Source organism: Struthio camelus, chromosome 25, assembly GCF_040807025.1.
Source record: "Struthio camelus isolate bStrCam1 chromosome 25, bStrCam1.hap1, whole genome shotgun sequence".
In the NCBI taxonomy this organism is placed as follows: domain Eukaryota; kingdom Metazoa; phylum Chordata; class Aves; order Struthioniformes; family Struthionidae; genus Struthio; species Struthio camelus.
Genome location: NC_090966.1, coordinates 661,334 through 681,721, shown reverse-complemented (window position 1 = coordinate 681,721; position 20,388 = coordinate 661,334). Strand labels below are relative to the sequence as shown.

The window sequence follows — 20,388 nt, the reverse complement described above, 5'->3', positions numbered from 1 at the left end:
TAGGCGCACGGGTCTACACACACGAGCACACGCCTGCAGACGCACATGCACATCAGAGGGCCCGTGCACACAAACGTGCACCCCCCCATGTGTGCACGGGCAGTTGTGCATGCACGCGCATGCCCAACCGTGCAGCCGGCTGCGTGCACACATGTAGATGCCTGCGTGCGCAGTGTGCACGCACGCCTATGTCTACATGCACATGTCTGCATGTATGCACATGTGCAGATGCATGCGCACATAGCGTTGTGCAAGCATGCCTTTATGCACATACCTGCATGTGTGCACACATGCAGATGCATGCAGAGTAGTATGCACACGCGCATATGCATGCACGCACAAATGCCCATGTGCACACACATGCACACAGAGTTATGCGCACACGTGCCTGCATATATGTGCACATGCAGACATGCACACACACGTGCAGCTATGGTCACGTGCGCACACATGTGTGTCCATCTGCATGTGTGCGCATGCACACACGAGTTCCCACGCACCAGCACATGCACACAGTGCGGCACACACGTGCATACATGCGCAGACACATGCATGCGCAGCTGTGTGCATGCACATGCACACCTGCACACGTGCACACTCCTGGCCCCCCCCCATTTCCAGCAGGACAGTCATCTAACCCCAAGGACAGCCAGGCCATCCCCATCGCGGGCTGCCGTGCCCCCACACACAAGGCCCCAGCATCGGGGTGCCTGGTGGCTCCCATCAGTGCCCGGCTGCCCGGAAAGGAGCAAACAAGTAGCAAATCTCCAGAGTGCCAAGTTTACAAGAAAAGCGGGGGGAAAAAGACCCCGTGGCCGCGGCTCCATCAGGAGGCTCCCGTTGACGTGAGCAGCCGTGCGGCAGCGGTTCCTCCGGAAAGGTTAAGCTAACAACAGCTCCTGCAAAATCAATGCGCAGCGCAAGCCCACGGCTGTTTGCTTTGCATAATTGTGCGGGGAGGTGGGCGGCGGGGAGAGGCCAGGGCGAGGGTTTCGGGCGCAATCGATGCGTCGCGGGGAGGGGGACCCTGGCGGGGAAGGACGAAGGGACGAGGGGGAGCAAGCAGCTAATTAAGATGGATTTGGGGAAGGGAGAGGGCAGCTGGGCCGGGGCCGCGCGGCGACACGGGGTTGCAGTGGCTCTGGGCCTCAGTTTCCCCCCAGGGTCAGTTTTGCCCAAGGGCAAAGCGGGCACTTGAGCGGAGCGGGGCTGCGCCGGGCTGCAGATGCCACCCAGCAGGATGCGGCACCCTTGCCCGGTCGCCCCAGTGGCACGTTGGTGCCTGGCCTGGCACCCACGGGTGCAGCAGAGCCCGGGAGCAAACGGGGTTGCAGGGAGCAGCCTGGGGCACGTGCATGGGGCACGCCAGGGAGGGGGTCCTCGGCCAGGAGAGGGCCGGGTAGGTGTCCATGCATGTGGGTCTGTACGTATGCGTGTGTGCACGTGTGCATTTGTGCAAGGGCAGGTCAATGTAGGTGTGCAAATGAATGTGTGTGTGTGTGTGTGCATGTGTGCATATGTATGTGCATGTGCTTGCATAAGTGTGGGGGGTGCATGTGTGCAAGTGCAGGTGAATGCATGTGCTTGTGTACATGCACAAGTGAGTGTAATAGGGGATTTGCACATACATGTGTGCATGTTCTTGCGCACATGTGTGTGAAAGGGTGCATGTGTGCAAGTGCAGGTGAGTGTAGGTGTGCAAACATGAGTGTGTGTATGTGCAGGTGTGTGTAGAGGGGCATATGTGCATGTGCTTGCACACGTGTGTAGGAGGGTGTGTGCAAGTGCAGGTGAGTGTAGTGGTGTGTGCATACTTGTGCAGGGGTGCGTGTGTGCATGCACAGATGAGTGCAATGGAGGGTATATGTGTGTGCATATCCATGTGCACATGCTTGTGTACATGTGTGTGAAAGGGGTCGTGTGCATATGCAGGTGCCTAGATGTGCAGGCGTGTGTGTGTGTGCGCGCACAGGTGAGTGGGGGGAGTGTGCGCATGTGTGCATAGGTGTGTGCATGTGCTTGTGCATGTGCGCAAATGTAGGTGAGTGTGGGGGTGTGCGTGTGCAAGTGAGGGTAGTGGTGTGTGTGCGTGCACATGCTTGTGTGTGTGAGAGTGCATGCGTGCAAATGCAGGTGCAGGTAATGAGGCACATGTGTGCACATGGTTGTGCACATGTGTGTGAAAGGGTGCATGTGTGCCAGTGCAGGTGAGTGTTTGTGTGCAGGTGTGTGTGTATGTGCAGGTGGGTGTAGAGGGGGTGCGTGTGTGCTTATATGTGCGGCTGTACTTATGCACATGTGTGAAGAGGTGCATGTGTGCAGGTGCGCACAGAGGTGCATGCGTGCAGGTGGCCCTGTGCACGCAGCAGTGCGCATGCATGCACGGGCCTGGGTAGGTGCATGGGCAGACGTGCACGCCTGCGCGCCACAGAGAAGGACACGCTGTGGCCCAAAACCCCACAGACCCCCAACGGCTCCACGCGACGCTCCATCTCCCCAGCCAGGAAGTGTTTGCCTCCCATCCCCTTGCTGACATTCAGTTTCTCTGGGCAATCCCGTCCTCGCGCCCTCCCAAGGGCAAACCCCACTCCGCGCCAGACGCCCATCGCCCTCGCCACCAAGAGCTGCTGGCCCTCCAGCTGCTGGTACTGGGTGCGCTGAGAAATTCGGGAACCACTGGTGCGATGGGGAGCCCAGGTGCGGCACAGAAGCCCATTGCAGTGGCGCCTCGCCACTCCCGTGGCGCAACCCTCCTGCCGCCTGCTCCCGCCAGGGCCCCAAATTCCCGCACGCCCTGCGGCACGAGCGCACATGTGTGTGTGTGTGAGAGTGTGTGTGTGTGTGTGCGCGTGCCATTGAGCCGCGCAGCGCCCGCCAGCCTGCATCATGTCGCGCAGTGGGCCCGAGCGGCTGCGCGCTGTCGGGCCGCCTCGGCATCACTGCAGCAAGGCATGGGGGGTTCGGGTGGGTGCTTTCTGGAGGCCTTAGCGAGCTGGCAGAGCTGAGCACTGGCGACAGGCTCGGTCCCTCTGGGCGCCAAGGTGCGCTCCAGCAGCAGCAGGAGGTGGGCAAGCGCCTAGGGGGGCGTGTGACCCCAGGGGTGCCTGGTGCTGCATGGACCGGAGCAGGGTTGGGAAGGGATACAGGTCTCCCGCACTCCCATCTGGGGTCACTGTGCTGGTTCCTATTGCCTTGCGGGGGCATCCATCCACCCATCCATTCACCCTCGCATCCATCCTTCCTTCTGTCCAGGTACCGGTGCAGCCACCCATCCATCCACCTACCTAGCCATGCACCTGAGCTTATATCCGTTCATCCACCCACACATCCATGCAGTCATCCACAGATCCTTCTTTCCATGCATCCCCACGTGTCCATGCATTCATCTGGCTGCACATCCATCCAACTATCTGACCATCCAGTCAGCCAGCCATCTGTCCATCTGTCCAGCCAGCCAGCCATCTATCCATCCACCCATGTGTCCATGCATCCATGCACCCATCCAGACGCGTGCCCATGTATCCATTTGTCCACACATCCATCCATGCATCCATCCCCATCTCTCTGTGCATCAATCTATCCCCAAATCTATCCATCCATCCACACACCCACCCATCTATAAGCCATCAGACCAAGTCAGGTTGCATTGCTGCCAGGCAGGAGGCCTGGGGGTCCTGCTGGACAGGGCTGTCCCCGGTTGCAGGAGCCCAGCTGTGACCCTCCCCCACCATGCAACCACCCCTCCGGACCCCAGCCCTGGCCACATCCAGGCACTTTGCACTAGTCCCCATCCCGCTCAGCCATGCAGAGCCCTTGGAGCTGCGAGAGCTCAGGCACTGTTGTGCAGCGCTCCTGGATGGCTCAACATGCACACGTTGTCCCATTGGTGCTGGAGGATCCTTCCCTGCCCAGCCCAGCATCACCTCCCTTCTTGGGAAAGGCCATCGCGACTACCTCATTGGGAGACAAAAGCAATTAAATGAAGGAATTAAAGCAGAGTTGTCCAGGCTATTGATGCCTGGGGAGAGACACAGGATGGCACCTGGGCAATGTAGCTGGCACTAATCAGCCCAGGAGCAGGGGAAAGCAGCACAGACTGATCCCGAGGCAGGACTCAGGTCCCGGTGCTGAGAAAATGAGCTAAAAAACTCTGTGGGGGTCCCAGTGCCCGTCCCAGGGCATTGGAGGGGAGAAGTGACTCGCTGGGTGTCCCCGGCCCATGTCCAGGCGCTGTGAGGGTGCAGCCCAGGGCACCCAAGGACAGGGCTCACAGATGCATGCTGGAGGACAGCTTGTGGCACCAGTCTGGACATCTGGTGGGATTAAAGGGAAGAGAAAACTGAGACATGGAGCAGGGCAGGGCCTTGGCCAGGACTGGGCTCCCATGTCCCTGCCTTGGCTGTGGGCCTGTCCTGGGCCACCCATATATCCATCACACGGGTAGCAGCAGGCAAGGAAGGAGCCCAGCAGAGCCTGGGTGCTCACAGGAGAACCATCTCCAGCCAGGCAGCTTGTGCGGCTGTTCGGAGAGGACCTGGGGACATGGTGCTGGCTGGCTGGCAACCAGAAAGCTGGCTGACTAGCTGATGGCCAGATGGCTGGCTGGCTGGCTAAATGAGGAGGTGGCTGGTGGCCAAGTGGCTAGTTGACTGGTAGCTAATGGATGGTTGGTTGGATGGATGGCTCTTTGGCCGGTTGCCTGGTTGCACACTTGGCTAAGGACTTGGGTAGGAAGTTGGCCAGTTGGCTGCCTGGCTAGCCGGACAGCTAGATGGCCATTTGGCTGGCTGATAGAGGGCTGGCCAGCTGGTTGGCTTGAAGGCTGACTAGATGGTTGACCGGCTGGCTAGCTGGGTGGTTGGCTGGTTGGCTAGCTGGTAGATGGTAAATTGGCCAGCTGTTGGCTGGCTGGCTGGCTGTTCAGTTGTCTGTTCGGTTGATTGGTTGACTAGCTGGTCAGTTGGCTGGCTGGTCAGTTGGCTAATTAGGTGGTTGGCTGGCTGACCGGTTGCTGGCTGGTTGGTTGGCTGGTTGGTTAGCTGGCTTGCTGGTTGTTTGGCTGGCCAGTTGGCTAGCTAATTGGCTGGTTGGCTAGCTGGTTGGCTAGTCTGTTTGCTAGTTAGCCAGTTGGCTGGCTGGCTGGCTTGCTGGTTGGCTAGTTGGCCAGTTGGCTGGCCAGCCAGTTGGCTAGCTAGCTGGCTGCTTGACTAGCTGGCCAGTTGGCTCGCTGGCTCGCTAGGTGGCCGGTCAGATGACAAGGTGGCCAGCTGGCTGGCTGCTTGCTGGCTGGCCAGCTGGCTTCCCCTCCAGCTCCAGTGCCCAGCAACACTCCTGCTTGGATGGGATGTGCCAGCATGTCCTGACCCTCGCAGGACTGTCCCTCGGCCCTGCGCTCCCGGGGGTGGCACACGCCAGCCCAGGCCACCCCAGTGGCCCCGGGGATGTGGCAGGAGCTGGGATGTGCCTGGCTGCAGCCCAGCTGGGGCAGCGCATCCTCCGCTCACTTCCCCTGCAAGCCCCGGCCGCGTTGCCCAGCCTCTAATTAACGATGTCTCGGGCCCAGCAGGGACCGAGCACCCTCCCGCCGGTGTGCAATTAAGGGCTGGCAACACTGAGACTTAATTAGAGCCTGGCTGACAGGGCCCAGTGCTGACTGATGGAAAATCACTGCTCTCCTGGCCGAGGCGCGCGGGGCCGGGGGGACTGGGGCCCGCGGAGAAGCGGGCTGGGGCCGCTGGGGCGTCACCTGGGAGCAGAGCCGGCGCCGCTGGGGACATCTCAGCCCGTCTGCCCATGGGCACGGTCCGGGCCCCAGGACGCCTGGGTCCTTGCCGGGCACCGGGGGCTTTGGGGCCCCCTGTGCCAGCATCGGCACTCGAGCTGCTGCTGATTTCATTTGGAGAGATCGAATTAGGGCCAGACTGGAGCTGCTTTTTTTTTCTTTTTTTTTTTTGGAGTGGTTTCATCCCCTGAACGTGACAGCAATGCCCAACGCGGGCTGCGGGCTCCCGGCTGCCCCTGCGCCGCGCCGTGTTTACCCGCGCGTCAATCAGGCGCGGGGCCTCGGCTGCCTGATTTCGCTCCCTTCCCCGGGGGCCCAGGCACGCGGCCGCCGAGTCCGAATCAAGGTCACTCGTAATCCTGGGGCAGGCAGAGACGCCCAGAGAGCATCTATTCAAGTCGCATGTTGCTTCGTTCCCGCCGGGGCCTCCTCCCCCACCGGGCTCCTGCAGCACCCGCCGTGGGGCGGCAGGACGGGGACGGCGGGTCGCGCGTCATGACGCTGGGACATCCCGGGGCTGTGCAGGAGTAAGGGTGCTGGGTGACATCCCCTGCACGGGGCACCGACTGTGGCGCTGGGACACAGCAGAGCGTGCGGGGACAGCTGCTGGTGGCAGCCGGTGGGCTATAGCAGTGACAGAGACACTGGGTGACGCACTGCGGCATGTCACTCACAGTGACACCGGGTGACGCACTGCGGCATGTCCGTGGTGGTGGCGGTGGGTGACCATGGTGAGGGGCCGTGCAGTGACATGGCAGCGTGGGACACCTCGTGGGCTCTGCAGTGACCCAGTGCGGCACCCGCGGCCGTGCAGGCGCAGCGAGACTTTGTGATGCCCTACGGGCCCAGCAGCAACGGCGACGCCATGCAGCGCCCACCGGGCTGTGCAGTGACACAGCGCAACCCTGGGGGGCTGCGCAGTGACGGTGACACTGTGTGACACTATGGGGCCAAGCAGTGGCAGCGACACTGTGCCATACCCCGGGGTCGCAGAGGGACAGTGACGCTGTATGACACCGCGTGGCCATGCAGCCACAGTGACACTCAGGACACGGTGGGGCCACGCGGCAACACCGCCGCGCAGCAGCCCTCGCTGACCCCTCCTTGGGGTCTGTCACCCCTGGGTGCTGGGGCCCTCGCCTGGCCCACGCTCCCACATCCTGTCCCCACCGGGGGACGGCACGTTGTCCTCAGTTCCCCTTGGGGAGGCCGCGTGTCCCAGGGGCCGCTCCTGTCCCAAACCAGACCCTCCCCACCACCCGGCGGCTGTCCCGCGACGGGCGCCCGACTCTCCGGGGCCATCGGCAAAACCCCTTCTCCACGGAAAATCCCAGCCGGCGGCCACTGCGCCGCCTGGAGTGCGCGGGAGGCCGGCTGGCCCCGGGAGCCGCCGCCTGCCCACGACGCTCAGCAGCCCGCGCTGTAATCGATCTGGAGGCCAATTTGCAGCAGCTAAATATTTGGCATCTGCGTCGAGCGTGCCGGGCTCCCTGCTCAAACAGACCTCGGTGAGAGGCGAGCGGCTGCAGCCGGCGTGGCCGCGGCCCCCCAGATGCTGCCCGATCGATCACGGGAGGCGCAGTGAGCTGGGGCGGTCTCAGCACGTGGCACCTCCCCTCCTGCCCTGCTCTGCCCCCACTGACACGGCCTTTCCCCCCGGCCATGGGGAGCACCCTAGGGTGACACTTGGGGCACCCTTGGGGCGACGGGAGCCCCCACGGGCGCTGCACGCCCAGCTTGTGGCGACGGACGTAAGCAGTCCCCGAGCGAACGGGACTGGTCCTGTGGCAGAGCCGGGCTGCGGCCACTGGCATCACGAGCGCACAGGGCTCAGCCGAGGCACGTGCCCCTGGATGCAGCCGCTTCTCGGGGAGCGCCAGCCTGGCAGGGAACGTGCTGGGCTACGAGGCTGCTCCCCCAGGAGAGCCGTGGCACAGTCCCCCCGGCCCCGCAGGCTCGGGTACCCGTGGACGCGCACTGGCCTCCGCAGAGGCGCCAGGGCCAGGAGAGGCGCCTGGCTCCGGCAGAGCATCACCCAGGGGCAAACAGTACTGGGGACCCGGAGGAGCTGTGAGTCACCCTCGGAGAGGCACCCAGGGACCCCCCGGATGCCATGCAGGGAGCCCGCGGTCCGGCCCTGGCTGTCCCAGCCGCTGCCGCCCAGCCGGGCTCTCAGCTCTGCCCTTCAGGCTCCCTCCAGGGCCATCGATCGAGCTATTGATGAGACTAAACGGTGCTGCCAGCCTGCAGAGCAAACACATTCGTCACCAGCGAGGGGACGGCCGCGGGCCGAGCTGCCACGGCCTCTGCCACTGCTGAGGCAACGGCGGCCGGGGTCGTCCCCGGAGCAGGGCCAGTGGTGGCAGGGAAGGTGGAGGGGACGCAGACAGAGGGCATCCCGGCCACTTGTCCCCAAAGGGTTTCCAGGTGGACACCCCGGGGAGGGAGACCACAGTCAGGCACCCATGGGGGCACAGGAGCCCTCCCCAGGGGTGCTGAACCTCTCCCCCAGGGTGCTGGGTGCCCAGGCACCTGGTTGCACACCCGCATCTCAGCCCAGGGTGCCAACCTGCCCCCCAGCCCTGCACCCTGGCACCCACGGTGGGCTCCGGGCAGGGCCGGCTGCCCGGCCCCTTCCCACCAGCCCCCAGCCGCGCTGGGAGAGCACTCTGCCTCGCAGTGCCCCCCCAAAATACTCGCTCCCTCAGCCCCGCTAAATTCATTAGTGGCTGGAAAACGTCAGCAGGCCAGGAGCAAAGCGCCAAATGTGATTACTGGGCCGATCTCGCTCCCCCTGGCCTCATCGCAGCCCCATTTATCGCGGAGGCAGGCGAGCCAGGAGGGAGGAATGCAATCAGTGCTTATCTCTGGCTTAGACCGTCCTGCTCCAGTCCTGATTTATGGCTTGCTGGGAGGGACTCCCAGCACCCGTGTTGCCACCGCAATTAAAGGCACATTAAAAAGCAGGCAGTGGGCTGGGTGCAGAGAGCGAAGGATGGCAGAGGGTTATTGCTTGTGTCCAGCTCCTCCCAGCGCTGCCCCGCAGAGCCAGGGTGCCCAGGCTGGCTGGGTTGGGGAGCTCAGGGATGCTTTACCATGGCTGCAGCTGCCCATGGCACCAAGCCAGAGCCGGTTTCATCATTACCACTGCCAGCACCATGTTTGCTGCTCCAGAGCATCATTAAATCCCCAAGGATTCACCCATTCATACCTACAACGTTCCCAGGTGCCTGGAGTCAGCCCAGACCAGAGATGCTGGGCTTGCTGCTCTGCAAGTGCCCAAAGTGACAGAGGGACATGCCAGCACACATGGTGGGCAGCAAGGAGTGGGCTCCTAGGAGCAGTGCCGGGCTCACAGCACCAGGAAGGTGGCACGGGCGGCAGGGGAAAGGGGGCCGGACACCAGCTAGGCAGATCCGTGCTGCCCTGGGAAAGGTGCCTCTGGCAGGGCTGGTGCAGGGGGCATGGAGCACACTGCCTCGCCATGCTTCGTCCCCACCTGGCACACGAACACCGAGCTCACCGGGGACTGTGGCGAGGTGAATCAGAGCCCGGGTGCCCTGGAGCATCTCAGGGAAAGCGCACAGACCACGGCAACATCGGCAGGAAGTGGCTGAGCAGCAGGCAGCATCCCTCAAGCCTCCAACATCTCTGCACCCACCTTTCTTAAAACACCTCAACACGCAACAGGACAGGGCTGCCTAGGGGGTAGAGCACTGACTCAATCTCAGAAACCACAGCAAGTCATGGGGCTGCTTTCCTTCCCACCCTTGCTCACACCATAGGACGCAGCAGCCTTCAGTTAGGAGCTTTCTGCGCTATTGCGGTACAAACATTGATCCGCACCGCACGGGGCCCAGAGCCACGACCTGAGCCATCGCCCGGAGCCCGCAACCTGCCTGTGGTTGCTCAGCCCTGGGGCCGAGCCACGGCCCTGCCCTCCGTGCTGCCGAAGAAGCTCGTGCCGCGGGGCTGACGCTCCGCAAAGCTCCCTGGGACCGTAGAGGGACCGTGCTCGGGAAAGTGCAACCGCGCTCATAAACTTGGCTTGTGAGCAGTGAACTTTACCAAGCGTCAGCCTTGCCCCAGCGTAGAAACAACCTGGGAGCAGGCTAGGAAAGAGCAGCGCTTGCAGCCCGGAAATTTTAGAACCACAGGGAGCCGTCTGCTGTTTAGCACTTTATTAAAAAGAACGTGACGAGCCAGCACCTGCTTCGCCCAGGCTCGCGCTCTTCCCCCAGGGAACCGCTGAAGGAAAAAACCTCAAACAGCAGCAAATGCATTTCTCTGAGGCAGGTCTCAAGTCTCAGCCCCCTCCAAGGATGTGCCAGACCCTCAACAGGCCATGGCACTCACCCACCTTTGGCAGGGGGTGACCCACAAGTAACGATCACAGGATTACTTAGGCTGCTGTGGCAGACATGCAGGGCTGAGGGACTGCAAGCAGTCAGCTGAACACCTATTCCATGCGAGATGATGCATCACCTGTCCCCCGTGGACAGATTTAAGGTCCTTCCATTAAATCTCCATGAAAGAAGAAGATATCCCTCATCTAAACTCAGATTAGCCAGGGCCAAGTACTAGGAAGGGACCAACCTGGGGATGGCCGATAGCAGGAAAAGGACTCAAGAGGCCACGTATTCCCCCACTAAAGAGATTGTCCTGGAAGACTTCAAAGTGCCTAACTCACCATAGGCTGAAGCAGGGGCTGAAGTCCTGCCGTATAGATCAGCCCAGGGATAACAAGGGCCTCACCCGTTTTGCAGGCAGCTGTACCCCAGAGCAATGCCGCCCCACAAACATAGCACTAAGTACCTGGGCAGGAATTTAAAGAAAGTAGGTGGGAGACGGTGCTGCAAAAAAAACTCATATTCACCTTGGGAAGTCTGCAAGGAGATGCCTCGCCTTACTGTCTGCATTCAGCTGGCAAAGCTCATTAAAATAGGTGGCCTTTCACTGCCCTTTTCAAACCTGGAAATCCAAGCTCTTAGAAGACCAAAAAAAAAAAAACACCTTAAAAAAAAAAAAAGGTGAATTAAGAGATGAAATGCCGGAGGAGGAAGTACACAAGCCCTCCAAGGCCAGCCACAGCCGTGCCCATGGCCAGCCGTGCCCAGAGGAAGTCCAGGGAATCCTCCAGGCGGGCATGCAGCCTCAGGACCTGCCGGCGCGTGCTCTCGCAGTCCCCAGAGTTGTCAATGATGTGACTCGCTAATCTGCGCTTCTCATCCAGCGGCAGCTGGGAGGCGATGCGTGCTTCTGCCTCAGCCTGGGACAGCCCATTCCTCTTCATCAGCCGCGACAGCTGCGTCTGCGGGTCGCTGCTGGGGCAGGAACCGCCGCTGAGACAGGAGTGTGGGAGGCCAGGAGGTCGGGGGGGGGGGGGGGGGCCCTGCACATGCTAGCGGGGTTTGCCCGCCTTCCTCTGCATGAGGGCGAATGGCCAGGGACCAGGGAGAGAGATCTGCCCCTCTTCACTTTAGATGGAGTGCAGCCGCCCTTCCCTTATGCTGGAGTCTGCTGGTCTCCACTTTCCGATCAGCAGAGCCAAACTCTACAGCGCAGATAATGCCACCACCGCTTCCCAGGCAGAGCCTGCCCGTGTGTTCCTGCCCTTGCCATGGCCCATAAGGAGAAGACCTGAGAGTCCCCAAAACCACAGCCAACAGAGCCCGGGTTGTGCAAAGCCCAAGGACAGTGATTTTTCCCCTTATGATGGTGCCAGGTTTCAAAGAAACCTCCATAAGAATCTTCATGCTCATTAGCTAGGATAAAGAAAGGTGTCGCTTCTCACGGTTACAGAAAAGAGGTAGCGCATAAAAAGGCTTCACACTGACGCTGCAGCTAAATTCTCACTGGAGAGGGAAGGAGGTGACAAACCCCCTCCAACCGCCAAGAGAGGCTGCAGCGTCCCAATCTCATGGTTCACATGGCACTTACCAATAAACCAGGACTGTGTGTTTCATAAACTTGGTCAATCTGTTGGTCTCAAAGAGCAGAGGGATATCGAGGATCACATAGCGGTAACCTGCAAAAGTGACCCCCCCCCAATAATAGGTATCATTCGGATTTCCAAATTCCTTGCTCTGCACATCTTCTTGTGGCACTGCAGCCACACCTGCTCCTGCAAAGCAAGCAGGGAGAGCTTCGCAGCTACATGACTACAGCTGCTCCAGAGAGAGGAGCAAAGCACGTTTGTCCTCCTCCCTCTGGCAGGGAGAAAATGGTTTCGTTCCAAGTTTCCACAGGAAAAAAAAAACAAAAACCCAAAACCCTAACCTGGATGATCTCAGACCAGAGGTGAAACTGCAGAAATATAATGAGGCACTGAAACAAGAGGCTCAAATGAAAGCGCCTGTGCATCTCTAGCAAGAGCAGTCACACCGCCTTTGCTAGCCTCTCTAGGGGAGCAGTGCCCACAGCAGAATTTGCTTTCCTCTCTTTCAGTTGACTAAGACTTTGCCAGACTACAGTGATCTGATCTGATGTTTTCCAGCTCTGTTTCCAGCCTAGTTTCCTTCTCTTTTTGAAAAGCTTTAGCTAAACAGTTTCTCTTTTACAAGGAGAGGATGCAAATCATTGCCAATCTCTCACAGCCATGACACCAAAACATGCCAGCGCCTCCAGGCACATTCCCAGGGCCTGAAAATTCATAAGGATCCTCCTGATGCAAGAGGCATGTCCTGTGCCAGGCTCTCAAACACTTCACCAATTTTGATTTAAAACCCCCTGACAGCACGTGCCCAGCACAACACACTCCCCAAATCCCTTCCTGCTGCACCCCAGGGCATGAAAAACCTTCTCTCTTGTGTTTCCACCTGGCTGCTCCCCTTGTTGGTAAGCGCCATGCTTCCTCTAACCACGAGGATCAACGGGGAGAGCAGGAGCAGTGGGATGATGAGGAGAGCTGAGCCTGCCTCCAGGTAGGACCAAGCAGGAGAACTCTAAAACCCATCACCTCCTGCCTCCCGGTTCCTTGACTGCAAGGAGCAGCTGGCAGAGGAGAGTTTTGTAACTGCTGGACACGGTCTTCCCAGGCCCTGCGGCTGACCCTGGCCTCGCCACATCCTCGAGCTCCTCCACCCTTTGCAAACTGCACAATTTCACACAGCAGCTTTCAGAGACATTGGGTAAACCCTGACACAGGTAGGGAAAAGCTGCAAGTCAGGGGAGCTCATTTCCCTGGAACATGTCCTCACACACACATAGCGTACCCCCACCACAGGGACGGCTCCAGTTTTGTTGGTGTAAATGTCAGTTTTTTACAACCAAACTAACACTCCCTAACTGAACTATCAGTGTCATGGCAATCAAAGCTTTGACGAAGATATGAACATCCAACAAACCATCATTTTACCAGTACCTCCACCCAGAGAGAGTTCTTGCTGCCCTATGGCTTGATCAATAGAGCCTTCCTTACATAGCCAAGCCCTTAGAGACTACGTTCAGCTATCCCAAATCATTAAAAGCAGACTAATGAGGACAATGCAGCCAGCAGAACACACACTGGCGCTCTCGCCAAGGGGCAGGACAGCATTTCCCTCCTGACTTTGCAGCCCGGGTTCAAAACTCCACATCTTTGGCTCCCGGTTTTCTTGTGTGTCACCTCCTTTGCTCTTCCTCCTCTTCCTCACTCCCCTCAGGAGAGCATGGCCCCTCCGGTGCCCCAGCATAGGGCTATTCAGCTGTCACACAGCTCAGCTTTGATAAGCTCCGCCAACTAGAGTGACTCTATTAAGACATCCTTCTGTCTACACGGAGACCTCCGAAACAGCTGGTGATCTTATCTGGCATTTGATTAGACCAAGTTTGACAGCTGTATTTGTTATATTTATCAGGGGAAAAAGCGGGACTTTGGAAACCACAGCTGTCAGCCCCTTTCTCACCTTATCGAGCCTAAAAGCGCTTTGCAGCTTTCTTTGAAGCCCAGAGAGGTTGGGGGCAGGGAATAATATTTGGACGTTTCAGAAGGTATGACATTATCCAACAAGTAATCTCAGAAGAGGCCTCACAATGCTTTTCTCAGGCCCTACAGATGTACCTTCAGCCACAGAAGAAGAATGTGAAGGGCAGCAATGAAAGAAAAGAAGGGCAGCAAGAAATCCTCTAAACGCGGATGCTAAAGGCCACTGATGGCAGAGCACAAAGGCCGTCACTCAGCATCGGCTCTCTTTCTCTCTCCCCGCCCCTCTCCCCACTTTAAAAGTCAAAGCTGGCGTGAGCAGAGACGACTGCTGTGCAGCCATGAGTCTTGGTGTGCCGGTGCTCTCAAATTGCCCAGTCTCTTACCTAGCACAAAGTATTTCAAGATCTGTTTCAGCATCTCCTTCTGGATCTCAGGGTGGGTGATGGAGTTCAGCAGCTGCCGTTTCTCCGGGTGGGAGAAGATAATGTTTCCTAGAGCCTCGCGATTTATCTCTCCATTCTCCAAGAGGATCTCAGTGCCAAAGTAATGCACTATCTGCTGATAGGCCTTGAAGTGGGGCTGCACCACTGATAACATTAAACAGTCGGTGGTTAGAGCCAATTCTACCACACAGTCAGTGTTTGCATCAGCAGTTGGCCTCAAATGAGTTTTGTTCATTAAATAACCAAACTTATTCTTCTCAGCAGAGAACACATCTGTCTGCCAGCACATACTGAACCAAGACTGGTGCGTCTCAGTGCTGCAGCCTAACAGACACCTGGCATCAGCGCTGCAGGAACAAGTTTGCAAAACTCGCAGACCAAGGTCCCTTTGCAGTCTGACACATGAGATCGAAGCGTGCTACAGTCATTAATTCAACACCACAACCCTCCTAATAGCGTGCTGCCACTCGGGGTTAGAAGTCAGCAGGCCAGGTGAAAGGACTTGCTGACGGCTACCAGTTAAGGTACAGGAAGAAACAGGACTGAGTTTGTTCCCACTGTGTGCAGGGCAAAGATTTGAGCAGGGAGATCTTAAAGAGATGAGGAGAAACATTAGGGTTATTTTAGCTGAAAACTTTAGCACTGGGTTAATACAGCCTGGCTATGATGAGTTAGTGGTTGGCTCTGGCTGTTAATAAGTTTTTTGGGGTTTTTTTTGTTTTTGTTTTTTTTACTGTCGTTAACCTCAGTCACCAAATTCTTGGTGAGAACGAACACAGAAGCCCTCTAAGAACTCAATTCCAATAGCTACTTGCAAGGACTCCGACGTTACACAAGCATATAATTTTAGAGACATCAAAATCACCAGCAAAAAGGATGCAATAATAAAAACATAATTAAGACCACGCTGAGGCTAACCACAGAGAAAGACAGAGCATATATAATTTTCTCTCAAAATCTAGGAACATTGCCATGGGTTGTAACCTCAGGGCAGTTTAAGACTTGGTCTTAAAGACTTGTATTAAAGTCTTTCTCCATTGGAATTTCACCTTGAAGTTTCAGTATGGATGAAATCTATGTAGTAAACACACCTATGTGAAAAAGGAATTGGAGAAAAATGAATTGATTGGGAGGAAACCAACACTGAGTATTCTGTAGTGTTTTCCTATAGTCTCTGAAGGCTTTTAGCACCTCTAGCAAATTTTCCACACCTCAAGGGCAATTACAGTGCAATAAAATGTAAGAGCATCACAGCTCTGAGTGGCTACAAGGTGAGTTCTTCAACAAACAGAAGAACACGGGCACTTCAAAATGACACATGCAAGGGACAGTTAAACCTGCACTGCTCCTCAACTGCTGGCCCGAAACCTTTGGTGTACAAAATTACCAAGTCTTACTGAAGTGAGCACTGCTCTCCCCATTATCCTAATGGTACGGTGGGATTAACAGTCTCACCCCACATTATATAGACAACCGAGGAGAACAGACACTCCTCTACTCCCTACTGATGCAACAGACCTGGATTTCTAGGTCCTTTCTGTTGCAAGGGCAGCACATCTCACGAGTAGCAAGCTGCAGGTGTGCTGCAGAAGTGCAGCCCAGATTCCCTGAGATATCTCTAGCCTTAATGCAAGTTCTGGGCCCTATGTTTGAGCACGTTAAGACACAAATGATTTTACGGACCAATATCTGACTATTAACAAAATAACATCCAGCAAATAAGAAAATTGTCTTTTGGTGTGTTAGTGACAGCAAGTAACGTAACCGAGTTACAGGTCCAGTGTCGTGGGGCTGAAGAAGGGAGTCAGACGAGCAGAGGAAACATGCTTTATGAAGTGGTTCCTTTGCCAAGATGGCTTTCAAAGCTGAGAAGCACTGACTGCGCTGCGCGTCAGGACAGAGAAATTGGGGGTGAGATCTCTCCACACTGCTTGTTATTAGGATGTAATTTTTTTTTAATTAAAAATATATCCTCATTCTAATCCCCCGAGACAGCTGCTCCACACTTCCTTGTGGCCTGGAGAGTCGGAGGGAAACAGTTATCTAATGTACCCAGAGCACCCTCTGCCGTCTGCGCTTCACCAAACATCAGCCCCGGTCGTCAGGGGAACCTAAGGGAGAAAGATCAGCTACGCGGAACTAACCTTCCCTGGCAATAACATCAGCATCAATCACAGCACAGCCCAGTTCCCGGAGTACGGCCACAACCGTGCTCTTCCCTGACGCGATTCCACCCGAAAGTCCAACCAGGAACATCGTGCTCTGAAACAGAAGAAAGGGCTGAGAACACACCAGAATGTTTCAGTCATGCTGCACGCATAAAATATTTAGCCTAAACAGGCAACTTCATTCAAAGCCAATTGCACTTCATATTCATACATTTTCAGGAAGCGATCAAGACATTATTAAAACTTTGAACCCACTCTGAGTTGGTACCCCTATTTTAGAGCCTGAAGAACTGAGTCAGGTTAAGCTGGGCTCCCCGATATCCTGCTAATTCTGGATGTGCAACTTGAGCTACTCGTAAATTCCTCGGTTGTGTTACCTGCAGCTCCACGCAACTCGCTGGAATTGCTCCTGTTCAGCATTTGCACAGATCAAGCCCATAGTCTCACATACAGCATCCTGAATTAGAGGGCACTTGAAATTTCTAGCAGGGTTGTCACGGGTGACCCAGAATCAGTGACAAATGGGAAGAACTCACACAATATCTCAGCCCAGACCAAGAAACCTGAGGACTGATAGCGATAGCCCTGTTGGAGCTCAACAGATGGGGTGTAACAGGAGATAAGCTACCTCTGACATAATCGGGGCGCAAACCGCAGAAGCCAGTAAGTAAATCACATCCCCACACTACCTGGAAGCCAGCACTGTCACCAACACTACGTGGACAGCATGAAGGAAAAAAGAAATTGTGTCTCTATGCAGCAGGCTCATGTCTGTCAGCTCACAACTACGGCACTAATGCCGCACTGAATGCGAAAAGTCTGCACTTGCTGACAGCCTTGAGCCTGGGAGGGATCCTGTAACCATCTGCTGAAGCCAGAGCAGAGAACTTCTCTCACCATTTCTGCACTGAGGCCCTAGCTTGCTGGGTGACCTTCTGCAACTCAATTCAGACCACGCAACCCTCTGAGCCTTACTCGCACCCTTGCACGGAAAGGCTCACCCACATGGAAGCAGCTCTAGAAAGAAGAGGGGCCTCCTGTGAGCGAGGTGGTATCTGCCTGAGAAATCCGGGGCTCCTGTAGCACTGTGCCTTGTACAACCAGAGCAGTGCTAGAAAAACACCTTAGTGTCCCGACTCCAACCCCCCAGAGCAGGAGCCAGAACCCTCCCCAGCACCAGCCCAGGGCGGCCAGGGCTTTGTGCAGCCGAATCCTGAAAACCCCTAAGGACAGAGCCTCCCCATGTCTCTGGGCACCTGGCTCAGGGCTGCAGCCCCCTCCCAAGCAAGGAGGGACTCCTCATGCCCAACTCGAACCTCCCAAGCCTCAGCTTGCGACAGCTGCCCATTTCTATATCACCTGGTGGCTTTGAGAAGAAATTGGCTCTCTCATCTGTCTAACTGCCCTTCAAGAAGTCACAGGATGCTGTTAGAGACCCCTAAAGCTCCTCTTGGCCCCACTAAGGGAGCCCAGCTGCTGTAACTTCTCCTGGTGAACCACGTGCTCCAGACCCTGACCTTCTTGGTAGGTATCACTCTGCCTAAGCCAGTCCCTGCATCACACCTTGCCCCAGACACCTTAGCCACCAGTTCCGGAAACTCTGCATTTATGGGCAGAGAACTCTCTACACAGGCAGAGCAGCACGTGGCTGTTTGGACTGTGCTCATTTGCACCCAGCAACAGCAGCCAGGAACACGACCTTCCAGGACTGCCATAGGTGAAAATGAGTGGATCATCTACAGAAAGGCTTCCTGCTTCTTCTCATTTTTGCTGCAAAAAAAGGCACCTTTGTCACATCTTGGTCCTACAAACAGGACCTAGGCGCAAAGGCCTAGGCAGAGGCCAGGATGGGGTTGGATAGGCTCTGTTGCAGCTGAAGACAGTTTAGCAGAGGGAGAAAGTGGGAGTTAGAGAAAAGGCAAGGGAGAACCAGAAGCACCTGCCAGCAGCCGGCCATCACATATTGACTTTCCTTCATGCCTAGAGAGCCAAGACCAATGCATAGCAATACCATGTGCTTTTCCCTTCCAAGAACCCAGACAGATAGAGTTAAATGCCAGCAGCAGCAAGGGGGGATTCAAAGGGAATCAGAAAGGGCAGTTACAATAAACATGAGTGCTTTGCAAGAGGCTGACGTAAATTCGAAGCTTCGTTGCCAAGTGAGCACCCAGTCCCCACGGGGAGCCTTTCCCCATGTGACAGTGGGCTCACTGTGACAGACAGAGGGTCTAATTCTCTGTTCTCTTCCCCAGCATCACATCAGGTTAAAATCCAGCCTTCCCCAGCAGGATATTATACTCCCTGTGAAACAGCCTACACGCACAAAGAATGAGAGATTCAGGCCCTTGGTGCACAGCCTTGCAGGGGAGGAGGCTCTGCTCTTTTTTTTTTTTTTTTTTTTTTTTTTTTTTTAAAATCTCCCCCCTGCCTGTGAACAGTAAATATACCCTTTATAACTGCGCTAACCCCTACATTTTGGTCTCTAGCCTTCGCTGGCATTTGGTCCGTATAAACCTGCTATTTCTGTCTCTCCGCTGCATACCTACACAGGCAGGCCTCTGCTGCAAAATTACTGAAGTGGTAAAATAGCAGTTTGAAGGGTTAGTCTAGAAAAACATAACCAGATGGGGCTTGAAAACACTTGTCCTGTTGCAGAGAGAGACTATACAGCTATGAGATCCATAGTATGAGGTATAAATATTTAATAAGCTTGCATTTGAACTGTACACATGGGTCGGGAGGCCATCCCATTCCAGCAGATGTTACAGGCAGGCACCAGAACCAGTTTTTCCCCCAAACACACCAGTTTGAGATATTTTTGGCCTGTGTCAACTCAAACGAACACAAGGGAAGTCAAAAAACGCAGCCACGGAAGCTAGTCAGAGCAAAGCAAACCTTAAGGAGTTCTGTCTACCCCAGGCAACGGCGCCCTGCGAGAGCCGACGCGCACGGACCTCGAAGCCCCAAGGAAGCAGGGTTTCAGGGACGAGGTGCCAGAACTTCCCCTGCGGTTTGACCTCTCCAGCTTAAGCAGGGCACAGAAGTCACTTGCCACGCGCCGTAGGGACCTGCTGGAGCGCCAGCCGTCGCCCTCGGCTCCCGGGCGCCAGAGAGGCCCAACGCAGCCGGAGAACGCGCCAGGGCGACGCGTTACCCCGACCGCGCTCTTGCTGTCCTGCGTCCCCCGCTGCTGCGGGCCGGGGCGACGCGTACTGACAGACCTGGCGTACGGCTGGCGAGCCTGAAATTGAGAAGGAGGGTAACTATTACGTCGGTGGAGAACACCGCACAAATAACTCGCCGGGTCTTTCGGCCGGCGTTAAGGGCATCAAGCGCCGCGCGCGGACGGCTTTCCGCGGACGCGGCTCTCCTCACACCGACCTAGCGCCGGCCCCGCCCTGCCGCCACAGTTACTCTCGCTGCGGCAGCGCTCGCCCAGCTCAGCCGCGGCCTCGGCTTGCGGCGGCTCGTCCCGGCGGCGGGGCCTGCTCGGGCCCGCCGCGCTTCTGCCGTTTGGGCTCAGACAGCCGGCACCGGGCACGACGGTGCTTGGAGGCCCGCGGGGTCACAACCAGCAGCACCGAGCGAGGAGCCGCGGCCGCAGCCGGCCCGCTTGCGCCGCCCGCCTCGCAGGCCCCGGGGGGAGCGAGGCCCCTCCGCCCGCCAGCCGGCGCCCTCACCCACTCACCCTCCGCTCGGCTTCAGGCGCTGCGGAGCGTCGCGCCCGCCTATTGGCTGACAGGAAGCGGGCCTCCTCCCTCAGCCAGTCGGTGCCGCTGTTATTCAGCTCGGCCCGCCCCCTCAGGCAGGAAGCGCATGGAGGTACAGGTACCTCAGGAGCGGGCTGTGCAAACGAGAGGACAGACAGCGCCCCGGGACGAGGCTCTGCGCCACAATGGATGCAGGTTCCTACCCGCACACCTGTCCCTGTGGGAACGCCCCTCCGCAGGCACCCGCCACTGGCGCCCCGCCCCCCGGGGCGCTTCCAAAGGCTCATTGGAGTTGTAGTCCCGGCCCCGTCACAGTCCGGCCCCGTCCAGCCCACGAGGACTACCAGTCCCAGCATGCCCCGCGACTCGCCACCCAATC

General features: G+C 57.2%; 1 protein-coding gene across 13 annotated transcripts; it reads right to left on the bottom strand.

Annotated features, from left to right (window-relative positions):
* Positions 1–9,948: 9,948 nt before the first annotated feature.
* DCAKD (dephospho-CoA kinase domain containing) lies at positions 9,949–20,365 on the bottom strand. 13 transcript variants are annotated; one of them, XM_068919455.1, is made up of 6 exons: positions 19,988–20,236; positions 19,195–19,540; positions 16,276–16,393; positions 14,072–14,275; positions 11,723–11,810; positions 9,949–11,103 (listed from the first exon to the last, which is right to left on the bottom strand). In XM_068919455.1, exons 3-6 carry the CDS (start codon positions 16,385–16,387, stop codon positions 10,818–10,820), a joined length of 690 nt encoding a protein of 229 aa, XP_068775556.1. In that variant the 5' UTR covers positions 16,388–16,393; positions 19,195–19,540; positions 19,988–20,236; the 3' UTR covers positions 9,949–10,817. The 13 variants fall into 13 exon arrangements, with proteins under 13 accessions (XP_068775556.1, XP_068775557.1, XP_068775555.1 ...); XM_068919456.1 differs by having other exon boundaries at positions 19,254–19,540; positions 19,988–20,122; XM_068919454.1 differs by lacking the exon at positions 19,988–20,236 and adding an exon at positions 19,681–19,964.
* Between the last annotated feature and the right edge of the window lie 23 nt (positions 20,366–20,388).